Source organism: Salvia hispanica, chromosome 6 (genome assembly GCF_023119035.1).
Source record: "Salvia hispanica cultivar TCC Black 2014 chromosome 6, UniMelb_Shisp_WGS_1.0, whole genome shotgun sequence".
NCBI classification, from domain to species: domain Eukaryota; kingdom Viridiplantae; phylum Streptophyta; class Magnoliopsida; order Lamiales; family Lamiaceae; genus Salvia; species Salvia hispanica.
This window is the reverse complement of record NC_062970.1, coordinates 26,548,738-26,563,224: the sequence shown is the minus strand read 5'-3', so window position 1 is coordinate 26,563,224 and position 14,487 is coordinate 26,548,738. Positions and strand designations below refer to the sequence as shown.

At 37.1% G+C, this 14,487-nt stretch overlaps 2 protein-coding genes across 2 annotated transcripts; both read left to right on the top strand.

Moving 5' to 3' along the window:
* Nucleotides 1–4,734: 4,734 nt before the first annotated feature.
* Nucleotides 4,735–5,205, top strand: LOC125195037. Its single transcript, XM_048093241.1, has one exon. It carries the CDS (start codon nucleotides 4,735–4,737, stop codon nucleotides 5,203–5,205), a length of 471 nt encoding a protein of 156 aa, XP_047949198.1.
* A 2,968-nt stretch (nucleotides 5,206–8,173) lies between these two features.
* On the top strand, nucleotides 8,174–10,181 carry LOC125192040. The gene is made up of 3 exons (XM_048089494.1): nucleotides 8,174–8,369; nucleotides 9,439–9,644; nucleotides 9,752–10,181. Exons 1-3 carry the CDS (start codon nucleotides 8,280–8,282, stop codon nucleotides 10,008–10,010), a joined length of 555 nt encoding a protein of 184 aa, XP_047945451.1. The 5' UTR covers nucleotides 8,174–8,279; the 3' UTR covers nucleotides 10,011–10,181.
* Nucleotides 10,182–14,487: the final 4,306 nt, after the last annotated feature.

Below are 14,487 nucleotides of genomic sequence, written 5' to 3'. Positions count from 1 at the left end.
GGGATTTCTACATTTCTTAAAGGCGAATACTCAAGAAATAATTCAATATGACGAGTAGAATTTTGAGCCTCATTGAACATAAACAACACACTTTCATCACTGTCAACCCCAATACATATGTAACTTATACCGGTACCATAGAGACAATGCCTCCATGATATTTCAATGGAATGTTGATTCATATCTATTCTTATATTAGCACATATCATTGGAACTAATTCAGAGAATGAGACACATGAATTCAATACGATGGAGCCTCTCGCACGAGGTGGATCATAACCAATACCCACTTGAGGAAGTTGAACTATTCTACCACCCCAATACAAACTCACAAATACGGGCATCATTTCTGCATAAAAAAATATACAACATAATAACAATTAGAGACAATTTTTTTCTATAAACCCTAATTTAGTAAATTTGACAAGTTTGGCATTAGAGACCCTAATGTTATGCAATAAACAACGAATAAGTGAGAAATGTTGAAAGATTGAACAAAACTTACTGAAAGATAAGAGGAAATGGTCGGAAATCGGCGAGAATCGCCGGAAATTGACCAACAAATCGCCTGCCCCTTTTCTTTCTTTCTCTCTTGCGCAGAATGAAGCTACTGCCTCTGCCTCGCGACTGTTTTAAATCGACGAAGAGACGCATGGCGCTTATGCGCCTTACCCTAAGACGCATGACAGTCATGCGTGCGTCTTCTAATAAAAAAATAAATAAATTCAAAGACGTATGAGGTCTATGCGTCTTACCCTAAAACGCATGACGCTAGTGCGTTTCATTAAAAGGATTTTAAAAACGCATGAGGTCTATGCGTCTCCCAAAGTCAGATTTTAAAAAAAGTCCAGTACAAATATGGAACTTAAGTTTTCCTCTAGAAGCAAAAAAGAAATACCCCATATTACTAATATTAAGGTTGTCAATCTTAGCTAGTAACTCCAAACAAATTAAGTAGACCCTTATAAACTCTCCACTCTTATGTTTACCTTTTAGGGGATATTAACTATCGTGCTGCCAATTCGAATATAACAAACAGATCCTCTCTCGGTTCCCGCACATGTCATCAAATCATCTTACGTTCTTGGTCAAGAAACTAGAAGCATCATCCCAGAGAACTAAACAAAGTAAATATTGTCTCTGGATATCAACAATTGAAATATAAATAAACATGAAGAGTTACTCTCAATCACTAAAAATTCATACAGATTAGTTACCCACAGATGAAATAACAAACTCTATAAAAAGTCTACATATAATTACATCAATAAACAAAATTCGAAGGGATAAATCTTGAAGTCCTCTATTCTCTTGCCTTGTTGCAATCTCCAGCAATGAATGACTAATGATGAAGTATATGAATAGATGTGGATCTTAGAGAGGAATATCTGAACTCTTGTAATGGTGCACTATGAGGAGTATTTATAGACCTGGAGGCTCATTCTCCGATAAGGTAACAATTCCAGCTCGAAAAGGCAGGTTTGGGCTCGAATTAGGTTGTTCCCATTCACCACACAAACTGGAAGTCAACGAGTCGCTGACTACTCTCGGGAAATTTTGTGCTATCTCAGTGGATAGTTGGCTCAAGAATTTCCGCAAGGGGCCGACGACACCTCGTTGACAACTGGCGCGCTTAGAGGCGTCTGACTTTCAGATTCGACCTTTTTTTGCCTTTTCTTATACCTATTTTAAAATTTTCTCACAAAACACGACAAAATACCAAATTGTATAAATTATGTAACTACCGACCATATTTTATGTGCATAACATTCAAAACGAGCAAAATTTAGGCCTTTGATGCACTATTTATTAGCAAAATACCTTCAAGCATACATAGTAGATCTAGTATGGCTAAAGGTTAGTACCGGAATCGTACACAAGGAATAAGATTGCAACTGACTACCACATACTAAGCATCACATAGAGACACAGGATTTTTAGGTTGATTATTTAAACTAGACAGAAATAAATAAACAAATAAAATAAAGCATAAAACACAAATAAAACAAGCAGGCGAAAGAATGTAGAATTTTAGGATCCAGAAACACAATCACGAGCGATTATCCAATCAACTTCCTTGAACTACAATATCTAGAATTATTAAGTCGATCACTCTATTAGATTAAACCCCCTCCCGGGGTAGAAACTTGTAGATTAGATGTTGAAACCAAAGTCCCCTTTAAATTACTAACATCTAACTCCCAAAAGATTTTTAAGACCAAAAGACCTCACGTAAAACGTCAGTTCTCCCGAGTTCTATTGAATTAAAGTGTGAATTATCCTTTTTCAAGTCAATTATTTCGTCTCCCAAGTACTCTAATCAACTCTAACATGTATTCAAGAGGTAGCTAATCAATTGAATATAGAAGGCACAAGGATACATCAAATAACTGCAAGAGCTAACATTGAATATCCTCACCAAAAATTCCACAAAAGATATTCTAAGTAAAAACTACAATTAAAGTACGAGACATGAAAGAAATTGATAAAACCCAAGGTTGAATCTCCAATCTTCAGCCTTCTTTTGCCTGGATATGTAGAGATCCGCTCCAATGAAAGATGAATGAATTATATGTGGAATATGGGATGGAAGAAGGTGTAGAGACGGAGAAGGATTGGAGGCTCTGAGATAAATACTATGAATTAGGTTATTGGGTATATATAGGTTCGAAAAAGATTTAGGATTGGTAAAAAGTATCCTCCAAGTAATGGTAAAGATGGTAATTTTGAGTCGTTCAACTAAATAAGAAAGATTTGGCAACAACTTCTTTCCCTCCTTGAATTTCCGCTAGCTTTTGACTACAATGCGCGATATTCAAAAAATGGCCATAACTTTCTCCACAGAACTCTGATTTAGATATACAAAGTACCCACGCGAAGATCTTTTGAAGACAAAGAGAATGGCATGTAGTAGGCACTGATTGGACTTCAGGCTCGCTGGCAGAATGGGCTCGAACTATAACTGCTGCACCTTGACATTTTTCCACATTTTTCTGTTTTGTTCTATCGTTTATCAACGTCAAAATACCAAAATGTATAATATATGCAATTTAAGAACTTAATTTGCATGATTGACATTTAAAACGAGCTAAATCTAGGCCTTAAAAACATGCAAAACCTGTGTTTATAAGCCTTGAAAGCATGCAAAATCTTTGTTTATCAAAGGCTCATTCTCTAATTTGGTAACAATTGGAGTCTCGAATTAAGATTCTTGGAGGTTGCCTCTCATTCTTAGTAGACCACTGATTGGCCTTTGGCGTCTCGGCATCAAGCTCGACAACCGTTAACTCATGCCTGGTGGACCGCTTGATGGTTGTCTCATCCAGGTGCATTATGAAGCGAGTCGTTGGACGCAATGTGGTCGACCACTGACACCATGTCAGTGGACCTTTGAGTAGATTCAATAGGTTTGACGTTTAATTCTTCCACTTTTACAACTTTTTCTAAATCTTTTTCTATCAATACTCAACAAATACATCGAAATACTATAATGTAATAAGATCACAATTCACATATTATGTATTCAAAACAAGCCAAATCTAAACCTTAAAATCATGCAAATTCGGTATTTATCAAAATGGTACTCCGTCCGTCCTACAAGAATATGCACTCTTTCATTTTTAGTCCGTCCCACAAGAATATGCACTTTCTAATTTTGGTAATTCTTTTCTCTTTAAAGTGGTGAGACCCATTCTCCACTAACAATTTTGCATTAAAATCCGTGCCGAACCCAAAGTGCATATTCTTTGGGGACGGAGGGAATATAAAGTTTGACCTAGGGATGAACCCAAATTTTAAGTCACAACTAGTAGGATTACCATTCTTGGCTACTGGAAATGAGTTATTAGAGCATCCGCAATGAGGCAGACGATAGCCCGCCCGATGCATCGTCCGCCATTGTAGCTCCGCAGACGATGGCTTCGCCTTCCTTCATGCCCTTTGTTTCCTCCGCGGATGATGGCCTCGGATTACGCATCATCCGGCCTATCGTCCGCCCCATTGCGGGGGTGCAGACAATAGGCGCGAACGATGTGCACACATGATGTTCTTTATATATATATATATATATATATATATATATATATATATATATATATATATATATATATATATATAGCGGCGCACTATGGTCCATAAGGAAAATTCTGTCAAAAATCAAAGCAAATCTCAGCCCTTGGATCCTCAGATTAGATGGTTGTGATCATAATACCCGAGATACATTATTACACTAAAAGCGTTACATTATTAGACTGCACAATCTACATTATTAGACTACAGTGTGTTACATTATTAGACTACACAATCTACATTATTAGGTGACACGTGGCATTAATCTAACGGTTACATTACAGGATCCAATGGCTGAGATTTGCTTTGATTTTTGACAGAATTTCACTTATACCTCATTTCTTATTCCATTATTCACACCAATCTTTCTTCTCCATCTCAATTCTCTCTCACTCTATCAAAATGAATCTCGGCGACGATGGAGTACCTCAGAGGGAATTACTCAGGACTTACGTGTTATCGGCAGACCCGGACTTACGTTGTTGCAGAATGCACGGTTGCACTCCGGCAGTTGGTCTACGGCACCACGACGGACATGTTCAATGAGTATCTTCACGCCGGGGAAACAACTAGCCGCGAGTGCCTGAAGAAATATTGCAAGGGAGTTGTGGAGGCTTTCCGCAACACATAATTGTGGTGGTCGACCGCTACCAATTGCCAGGCCTGATGGACATGCACGAGAGGGTGTACGGCTTTCCTGGAATACTAGGGAGCTTAGATTGTATGCATTTGGAGTGGAAGAATTGTCCAACGGTGTGGAGAGTGCAATTTACTGGTGGATACAAGGGCAGCCACCCGACGTTGGTCCTCGAAGCCATCGCTGACCATCGGTTCTGGATCTGGCATGCTTACTTCAGTGTGGCGGGATCGAACAACGACATCAAAGTCTTTAGCACATCGTATCTCTTCACCGAGCAAAGCAATAGCAACGGCCAGACCATCGAGTTCGCTGCAAACAGGCGCCAGCATCATATATGGTACTACTTGGTCGATGACATATACCCGAGGTGGCTAATTTTTCTGAAGACAATCAGCTGCCCAATGGATCGGAAGATTGCTGTATTTGCGCACTGCAAGAGGCCATGCGCAAGGATGTGGAGGGGGCATTTCGTGTTCTCCAAGCGCGCTGGGCAATAGTGAGGGTCCGACGCGTATTTGGTACAAGAAAGTTATCGCCGAAGTCATGTTCGCGTGCATCCTGTGTGGTGATGAGGAAGCTGGACCTAGCTCCTAACATGATTGTCGAAGAAGAAAGTACAAGAGTCACTGATTGGGGCGATGAGGAAGCTGGACCTAGCTCCTGTGTGGTGACCCCGCCCACGTTCGAGGATTACCCGATGGGCTACAATAAGGTTCTAGCGGCACAGGCCTCAATGCACAACCAACAAGACCAAGCTCGACTCATGTCCAACATGGTTGAAGAAATTTGGGCATGTAATCGTCGTTGAAATTGTAGTTTTTTTAAGTATTTTGTATTGTACTCTTTCGACTTTTTCAATAAAACGATGTTTTTTTTTTAATTTTGTAGTGTTAAATTACAATTTTATTATATTCAAATGCCAGTAAAAAGTAAATTTAATACAAAAATGCTATAGTGTGGGCTATAGTGCGCCCAACTGCAGGTGAATGGGTAAGAGGATAAAATACAGACGTGGAGGACTATAGGGCGTGCTATAAGATGCCCCATTGTGGATATTCGTAAAGGACAAAAGATAATTCAACTATCTTCCACATCAACAGAGAAAATATTACCATAAATGTAAAGAGAGTAATGTGTTAATATCACAATCCGTATGCAATAATTAGGGTACGTTCCATGTGCAAAGTAGTCTTTAGGCCATGTTTGGTTGTCAGGATTCTGTCTGTGAAAGTAATCTGATTCTTTAAATTTTAAATTCCTGCGTTTGTTTCAGTTTTTAATCAAACTGGGAAAGTAATCAAAATCCGGAAACAAGGAAAGTTAGTACAACTTTCCAGGATTCTGAATCCTAACTTTTCTTAGGTATTCTTTTTCCCAGTTTTAGGATTCTTACATATTTAAGCAATATAGTATAGTTTTTCTAATAATAATAATAATAATAATAATAATAATATAATAATGATAAATAATAATAATAATAATAATAATAATAATAACAATTACAATGTTTAAAAAATAATTTAAAATTATAAATCATACTTAATTTCACTATCATAAATACTATAATTAAAATTATCATAATTATATATATATTTTATAATAATTCATAATAGTAATAATAATTTATTAAAAAATTAAAATATAATTATATAATATAAATCTTATACTAAATAATAAATTAATAATAAATCAATAAAGTCATAGTGCAATTTTAATTTATAAAATTTATTCAATCATAATATTCATAAATATTATAATTAGAATATAATAATTATTATATTTGCATTATAATCGTCCATGTAACTTTATAATTATATTATTATATATTACCATGGATAATCCATATTTAAACTATCCATCGTAATAATAAATATAATTATATAATTATTATTATTTGTAATTAATAATTTATTTAAAATTTTATAATATTATTCTTTTTTATAAATAAAAAAAATAATAAGTATATTTTTAGTTTTGTGTTTAAATTAAATATAAATTTAAAATTTTGATATTTTCCAAACACAAGAAAATAATGTTACTGGGAATCATATTCCTGGGATTCATTTTCCCATGAATATTTTTCCTTGCCAACTTTACTTTCCCGCCAACTAAATATAGCCTTAGAGTTTAAGTTAGAGAAATTTTAACTTTTATTCCATAAATTAGGGCTAAAGTGATCTTCCTTTATATTTTGGCTCGATCGGTTTCACCGATCTAAATAATGAAAATGTGAATTGATAGCTATGTTGATTTGTTTACTAGTCGAACTCTTAAAATATAACTACAACAAAAAATTCGGATAAGGATACTTTTTAATGCTATTAAGGGCATTAATTTGTATATATAATTATACCACCAATGTTTTGTAAAGTGTCTTCATTGTTAGTGTCCCCACTAAAATTAGGGAATACAAATAAAAGCATCTTAAATAAGTAAAAGATGAAGATAGTTTGCCCTCAACTTAGACACGCTTTCTTTTGCGTCCTAAATTATGATTATTTTTAAAAATTTCCAAAATCTAGTAAGTGCGTTTCAATTTTTTATCCTTAAAAAATAAGATTTTTGTAGTGTGTTGCTTAAAGCAAGACATGAATTTAGGCTCAATTCTTGTACTTATAAGAATATTCACTTCATTTTAATATTTATATTTTTCTAGGTTGATATGTTCGTAAAATTGGTCACAAAAATATGAGTATTAGCTATTAGCAACTCCCCACTTAAATATGGAGTGCGGGCCGCAACTAGGGTTCGGCTTGGGCCTGGCGCGTTTTAGGGCGACGGGGATGGGGCTGGGACGGGTCCGGGGCCACCGGAGGGGCCTAAGGCCGTGCCTGGGTGCGGTCCAGCCCGGCGTCACACGCTCCCAGGCCAGACCGCAATTCAATTTGTTTTTCTTTTTTAAAAAAATCAAATTTTTTTGAGTATTTGTTCTCTAAACCTTCGTATTTGTAGTCTTTTCAAGTTGAGGAGAGGAAATGAAAATAGAGAGAGAAAATGAAAAAGAGAGGGGAAGAAGATGACTGCATGGGGAAGAGAGGAGGGAAGAAGAGAAAGTCGAAAATTTTAGGTTTAATTTATCTAATGGGCTGGGGTTTATTTCATTTTTATGTATGCAAGTGTTGTTCAATTTAATGAGTTTTTTTTTTAATGTATTTTTATAATTTTAAATTTTTATGTTTATAATTTTTAATTGAATGAAAGAATGAATTTTTTATTTTATAATTATTCAACGTTTTTTATTTAATGAATAAAATAACTCGTAGTTATGAATAATACAATTTAATAATTCGAGTATGGATGGGAAGTTATGCTCCAATAATTTTTCTCTAATTTATATTGAATTCATATTAACGGACCGACAGAGAAGTGAAAAGCAAGAAAACAGAAGTTAGACAACTAAGTCTGACAACGACCGGGGCCATGGTTGATGGATGTGCCTAGAGCAATATATATACGAATTTACAATTTTTTTATTGTTTCGACTTTCAATTTCTCTTTATATCAGACTACATTTAGCGAGGGAGAGAGGGTTGAAGGAGCAAGTGAGAGATCCAGATCTGCTGCGACCTCAATGGCTTCCAAACTCTTACTCATCGTTGTCTTCATTTTCGATCTCATAGCTTTCGGTTTAGCAGTTGCTGCTGAGCAGAGAAGAAGCACGGTGTGCCATTCCTTTTCCCCTTTTTTATTTTTTTTATTTTTTTTCGTTTCTGCATTTTTCGCGTCACTGTGTGATGTGAGGAACTTCGTTTTTCTCTAATTAATTGTAAATTTATTGATTTACAATTAATCTGCGTGACATTATTCATGAATTATTTGACAGTTCGGATCTTAATTTCATGTTTGGGGTTTTCACCAGTTTAAATTGATTAATGTGATAACTAAAACTGGAGTTGAGATCTTTGACCTTTTGAAAACATAGATTCTTTTTAAAGAAATTCTGATGCTATTTTGGAAAAAAATGATACTCCCTCCGCTCCCATTTCATGCGACACATTTCTTTTTCGTACTTTGTTTTAGGAAAATCATACTACATTATTGGGACAGAGAGAATAATGCATATGAGAGTCTCATCTACATTATTCTCTCTTTTACTTTAGTTTCTCTCACCTTTAACTGTTTATTAGTTATTCATACCCCCAAAACGCGTGTGAAAAAAAATGTGCCGCATGAAATGAGACACATGGAGTAGTAAATAGTTAAAGTAGAAGGAGAGTAAAGGAAGAAAGATAGTAATGTAGACAAGAGTCTCTTATACGTTATTATCTCTCTTACTAGCCACTTTAACTATTTATTACTATCATTTTTCAAAACGAGTGCTCAAAACGAAATGTCCCTACTACATTGGGATAGAGGAAGTAGTACCATTAAAAAAAAGATGCATCTTGATGAATGGCTTAGCTATGCAAATGTGTTCATTCTTCGTTGCTCTAAAATAGCAATGTTTGCAGCTCCGAGCTTCATCTTTATATCGACGTTCATGCTCACATTGACAGTTGAATACCTTTCAATAACAAAGCAAGTTTCAAGAGCAATACCTTACCATGTAAACTGATTTTAGGCTGGCATCAGCTTACCGAAATCGAAACTAATGGATCCAAACAATGGAATATGGTTCCATGAGTTCTACTATCCATGCTTTCTCGAGCATGTTAGAGAACTAAGTGGATTACCTATAAATGGCAAACTCTGCTCCTCATTACATATATCGCCGGTGTTTCTCTTGACAGGGCACAACGAGGAATGATGATGAGGACAACTATCAATACTGTGTTTATAGCTCGGACATTGCTACTGGTTATGGTGTTGGTGCATTTCTGTTACTGATGGCAAGTCAAGTGATTATAATGGCTGCAAGTAGATGCTTCTGCTGTGGGAATCCGTTGAAACCTGGAGGTTCGAGGGCTTGTGCTGTTCTTCTTTTCATCTTATGCTGGTATGCACCCGTTACAACCTTATTCTATCGCTGTATGCCTAATTAGATAAAACTATCTTTGCATCTCTAAATAAGTAGTAACGGGGATTGAACTACTCCGGTTGCAGGGTTACCTTCCTCATTGCTGAGGCTTGCCTGCTGGCTGGTTCCGTGAGGAACGCTTACCACACCAAGTACAGGAAATTTTTCTTCGATAAAGAGCCCTCTTGCGAGACTGTGAGGAAGGGAGTTTTCGCGGCAGGAGCAGCTTTCACTTTATTTACCGCCATTGTCTCTGAATTTTACTATGTTTGCTATTCCAAGTCGAGGGGAAGTTTCAGGGCTCACGGAGGAGACGCCTCGGTCGGCATGGCAGCCTTTAAGTGAGCGTCACTGATGTAGTCATTTAGTTGCAGAATTGGTGGATTTGATGCATAATTTTTTCTTCTTTGGTACTCATCTTGCTTTAGGGATTCATATTTTAGTTTAGCTGTGCTACTGCTACATACTAATATATTGTTTCCATTTGTTCATCTATGTACAATTTTGTTTTCTCCAGTGTGGATATAGTGTATGCCCTTCTCTCTTTTGTGTTGGATCACACAGTGTACTTGTAGTCAGTGTTGTTAAAATCATGTTTGGGGCGCGGGACGCTTGAGGTGCCGCTGCTATCGCCTAGAGGCTAGGGGTGAGCAAAATATCGAAAATCAAAAATTTTAATTGAAATTTAAATTTACTGCTTTTTTTTTGTATTTTGATTCACTTTGAAATTTTAGTAAAACTCGGTTTGGTTCAGGTTGGATTTATAAAAACTGAAAGAGCCAACAAATTGAATTTATTTTTAATATTACATATATATTAGAATATACTTAGAGCACGTGCAATAGTGACTAACGCCCGTCCAAGCCACCGGCTAGCGGCTCGGGCGTGCCGATAGTCCACTATTGAGTTAGGCTAATGCGACGGACGAGAGGTCGAGCGCAGACTAGCACGGTTAGCCGATCGCTAGTCCACTATTGAGTGGACTAGAGATCGGCTAGCCTATTTTTTTTATTATTTTATTTTATTTTACTTTTTACTAAAATACCCTATTCACATTTTATTTTTTTTTCTATATTGTTGTTCTCCAATTCATTTCGTTGTTGTTTTTGATGTTTTTTTCTCGGGAGAGCTAGGGCATTGGCTAGGCTATTGCTAGGCTGTCGGAAGGGCACGATGATGTGGCAGAAAGAGTTTTTGACTAGGCTATTGCTAGTCTATGGCTATTGTGGATGCTCTTATATCTAAAACAAACTCTGTTTATGTTCGGTTTTAAAAACTGAACTAATCTGAAGTTGGGGCAAGGTTAGAGTGCCCTCATTTATGCCTTTGCATTTATACCTCTTTTAAATCTCCAAGCTTGTTCCTCTCGATATCGATCTCACTCATTTTAAGTGGTTAACAATATTTAGACTCAATTAGAGCGTTTTCAACCATTTACACTAAACTGAAACTCATTTTAGTGTGAATGTCACATCAAATGTGATTTTATTCCAATCATTTACACTAAACTCAAACTTAAAAGAATATTCTCTATATTATGTTTTTTTTTACTCACAAAATTTGAAAAACTTTTAAGTTTGAATTTTGAACTAAATTCGTTTTTTCGGGTTTGGTTTGGTTCGGTTTAGGCATAAATCCAACTGAAACTCGAATGTTGACCCCTTTAGAGTAGAATTACTGTTTGTTGTGACAGAATAGGAAAAATGGGTTTGGATTTGGTATAAATGGTTGGAGATGGCCTTATGGGTGAGCATTCGAGTTTCGGTTCGGCTTTTTGCCTAAACCGAAATTTAGAACTTATCTTGCGGGGGTTGTTCGGGTTGAATCGGAGATGAGTTTGAGGCCGCCGGAGCGGTGATGCAGCAGCTGCTGCGGCGTCGGGCGACGACAGTGGATACGGGCGGCGAATCGGAGAAGCGACGGGTTCTGCTTTAGGGATCTGATTTGATTCGATCTGTTCTTTTGTTTTTGCGAGAAAAATTGAGAGAGAGAGAATGCGTGTAAAATGGAAGAACTTGTTCATCTTGGTTTTACTTCTTTTAATATTTTAGTTACTGTTCTTTTAAAAAAAAATGGAATGGTTTGTGCAGTACGTGTAAACAAATAGGAGTACTGTATTATTTCTTCTTTGGGGAACTTGATTTATTTGATTTGGGCATGTTCTTAATATAATTTGTTGGGGCGTGAGCGGTCGGAATTAATCGAAAATACCTAAGCTTCTAATGGTGAAAAATTGTAAATCCTATCAATAAAAATAATCGAAGCTTAGGAATGCATGCATCTTAATTATTGCTTGATTCATTGTGTTGATCTATGTGCTATCTTAATTTATAAAGGTGATATCTCACAAGTGAATCGTGATCGCAAGGGAAATAATATAATTTTGGATTAAGCGAACGAGGTGGGCTCTCTTTCAAATAAGGACAATGTCCTAACTATTTTTTATCAATGGGAATGAAATGCAAATACGTTTATCATGCCGTATTTTGTTTTAATGTGCCTATCTGAAAAGGCTTGTCATTTATTATATAAATCGAATTCGGATCCTTGTAGGGCCGCAAACCCTACTTAGATTAGTGATACTAAGATATTTTTAAACTGCGTACACAATAAGGAATATCAAGCTTCCTGGGTCCAGAGAATCCACTAGATCACAAGATCTAGGAACTCGCTGAACGCTGAAAGATCTCGGTCGTTGGACACACAGAATATCACTTCAAAAACCCTCAACCCGCGTATACTAGAATTAGCATAGGGAAGTAGGGATCGATCCCACAAGGACAGATGCGAAATCATGCATTTAAAGGGCTTTTGGGTGGTATGGCTGCTGCCACGCAACTTGGGGTTGAGGAACTTATACTAGACAAAGGAAAAGAAATTTAACTATACCTAGATCTAAGAAACGGAAAACAACCACGTAACACAATTTGACATCATATCATCACTATCTCAACAAACTTCCTAGATCTAGTAATATTGCTACCTAATCTAGCTTGACAGACTCGATGCATACAGTGGGGACCATTTTTCTAAAAATAGAAACGTACGACCAAAAAGCTGCAAAATAACCAACTCTAAGCCTAACTACCTACAAAACGCAAAGCATCATCAGAATTTAACTGAAACATGATGAAAACAGAACAACGCTAGCAACTCAACGGCGACCAACAAATCGGACGTCAGAAAAACGCCGAGAAACCCAACAAAAACTCAGATCTCTATCTCCTAGATGAAGTAAAGCAAAAACGAAAACAGAAATTCAAAATCCATGCACAACTCAATTCCCCTGTTCAGATCCGCACTTCGGATACTAAATCCACTCCGGATCCAAGCATCCGAGACAAACTCCTGCCAAAATCATCTCCATAACTACAGATTCGCCGATTCACCACAGATCAACAACATCAACCACAGATCAACTCATATTTCCCAGATCAAGTACACAAAACATCCAATACAGAGAATAACAATCAACCTTCGAAACAAAACTCCTCAAAACATAAAATCAACATGAATCAACACAGAATCAACACCATCATGACGTAAAATGAAATTCATAGACAAACGGTAAGTAGCAAACGAGTAAATCGACTTCGAACGGCGAAGTTCGACGGAAATCAAAATGCGAAAGCTGAAAGTAAACAATTGTATCTTCGCCCTCCTTGAGGACGGTGTTGCAACAGAATTTCCTGAAGATGAACCACTACGCTACCCCAGAATTCTCATTTTTCCCAAATGTGTGTGTGTGTGAGTTGAGAGCTAATTGTGTATATCTCGTGTGTTGCATGCTCCTCCTTATATAGGCGTGGAAGTGGGTCCAGCAGGGGCTCTTTTTGTGTGAATAGTATTCTTTGCCCTCAGCTTCGGACTCCCTTCGTCTAGCCATTTTCTTCCTTGGTTCTGCTCACTTTTCGTCTCCTTCCTTCGCTGGTCCACTGCCTTCCGTTCTTCCTGGACCTGAAGAATTCCTTCACACACCTGGCTTAAAAATTGTGTTAGACCCAGTAAATGGTGATTTTTCATCACATGACCGATGCATGAAATTAGCCTTATCAATTAGTGTACACCTATGGTAGACCGTGTGTCAACGTACGGGTCGGCCGGTCTAGTGACTTGGTTTGTGGCCACATTCCAAGTCATGTATGAGCATTTATGGTAAACGTCTATGGGAAAATGACTGCGCAGTCGTGATTTTTAACAATGGAATATTTTGGTGCCTCGGGCCTTTCAAAAGCTAAAACCCCGATGGTTACCTAACAATGTCATGATAAATATAAATATTTTTGATAACTTGTTTTCGGCATGAGTCCACTTAGTATTTTATAGTACTCAGCCCTGCATATGTTTTCCTTATGTGCAGGTTGAGTGGCGACGAGCTTGTGGTGGTGTTGAGTCGAACCTTAATCATTGTTGGATTTATTTTAAACTCCGAGGGGCGTCGTGTCTTCATACATGGCGTCACTCTTACTCTTGAATGCTTCCTCTGAGATAATACATTCTTTCACACCTATGTTAGGAACCCTGTTTTCTATTGGTTTATTAAATATGATACCCGTTGTTTTTGAATTTAAATGCTAAGGCATTACTATGATTATTCCTCAGTTATTTGAATATTAAATGTTTCGGTCAAATTCTTTATTGAAACCCTAGAATATTTCTCTTTCTTAAAGTCTCATTAGTCGCGACCATCCGCATTTATAAACCCCAAAAAGGGCGGTCGTAACAGCAAGAGCCATGCTCACCGCTGTGCTCTAGCCGACGGCACGACCCTACTCTTAGCTAAGAGCACCGCCGTGCCGATGGCAAGATCACGAGCAGCCCA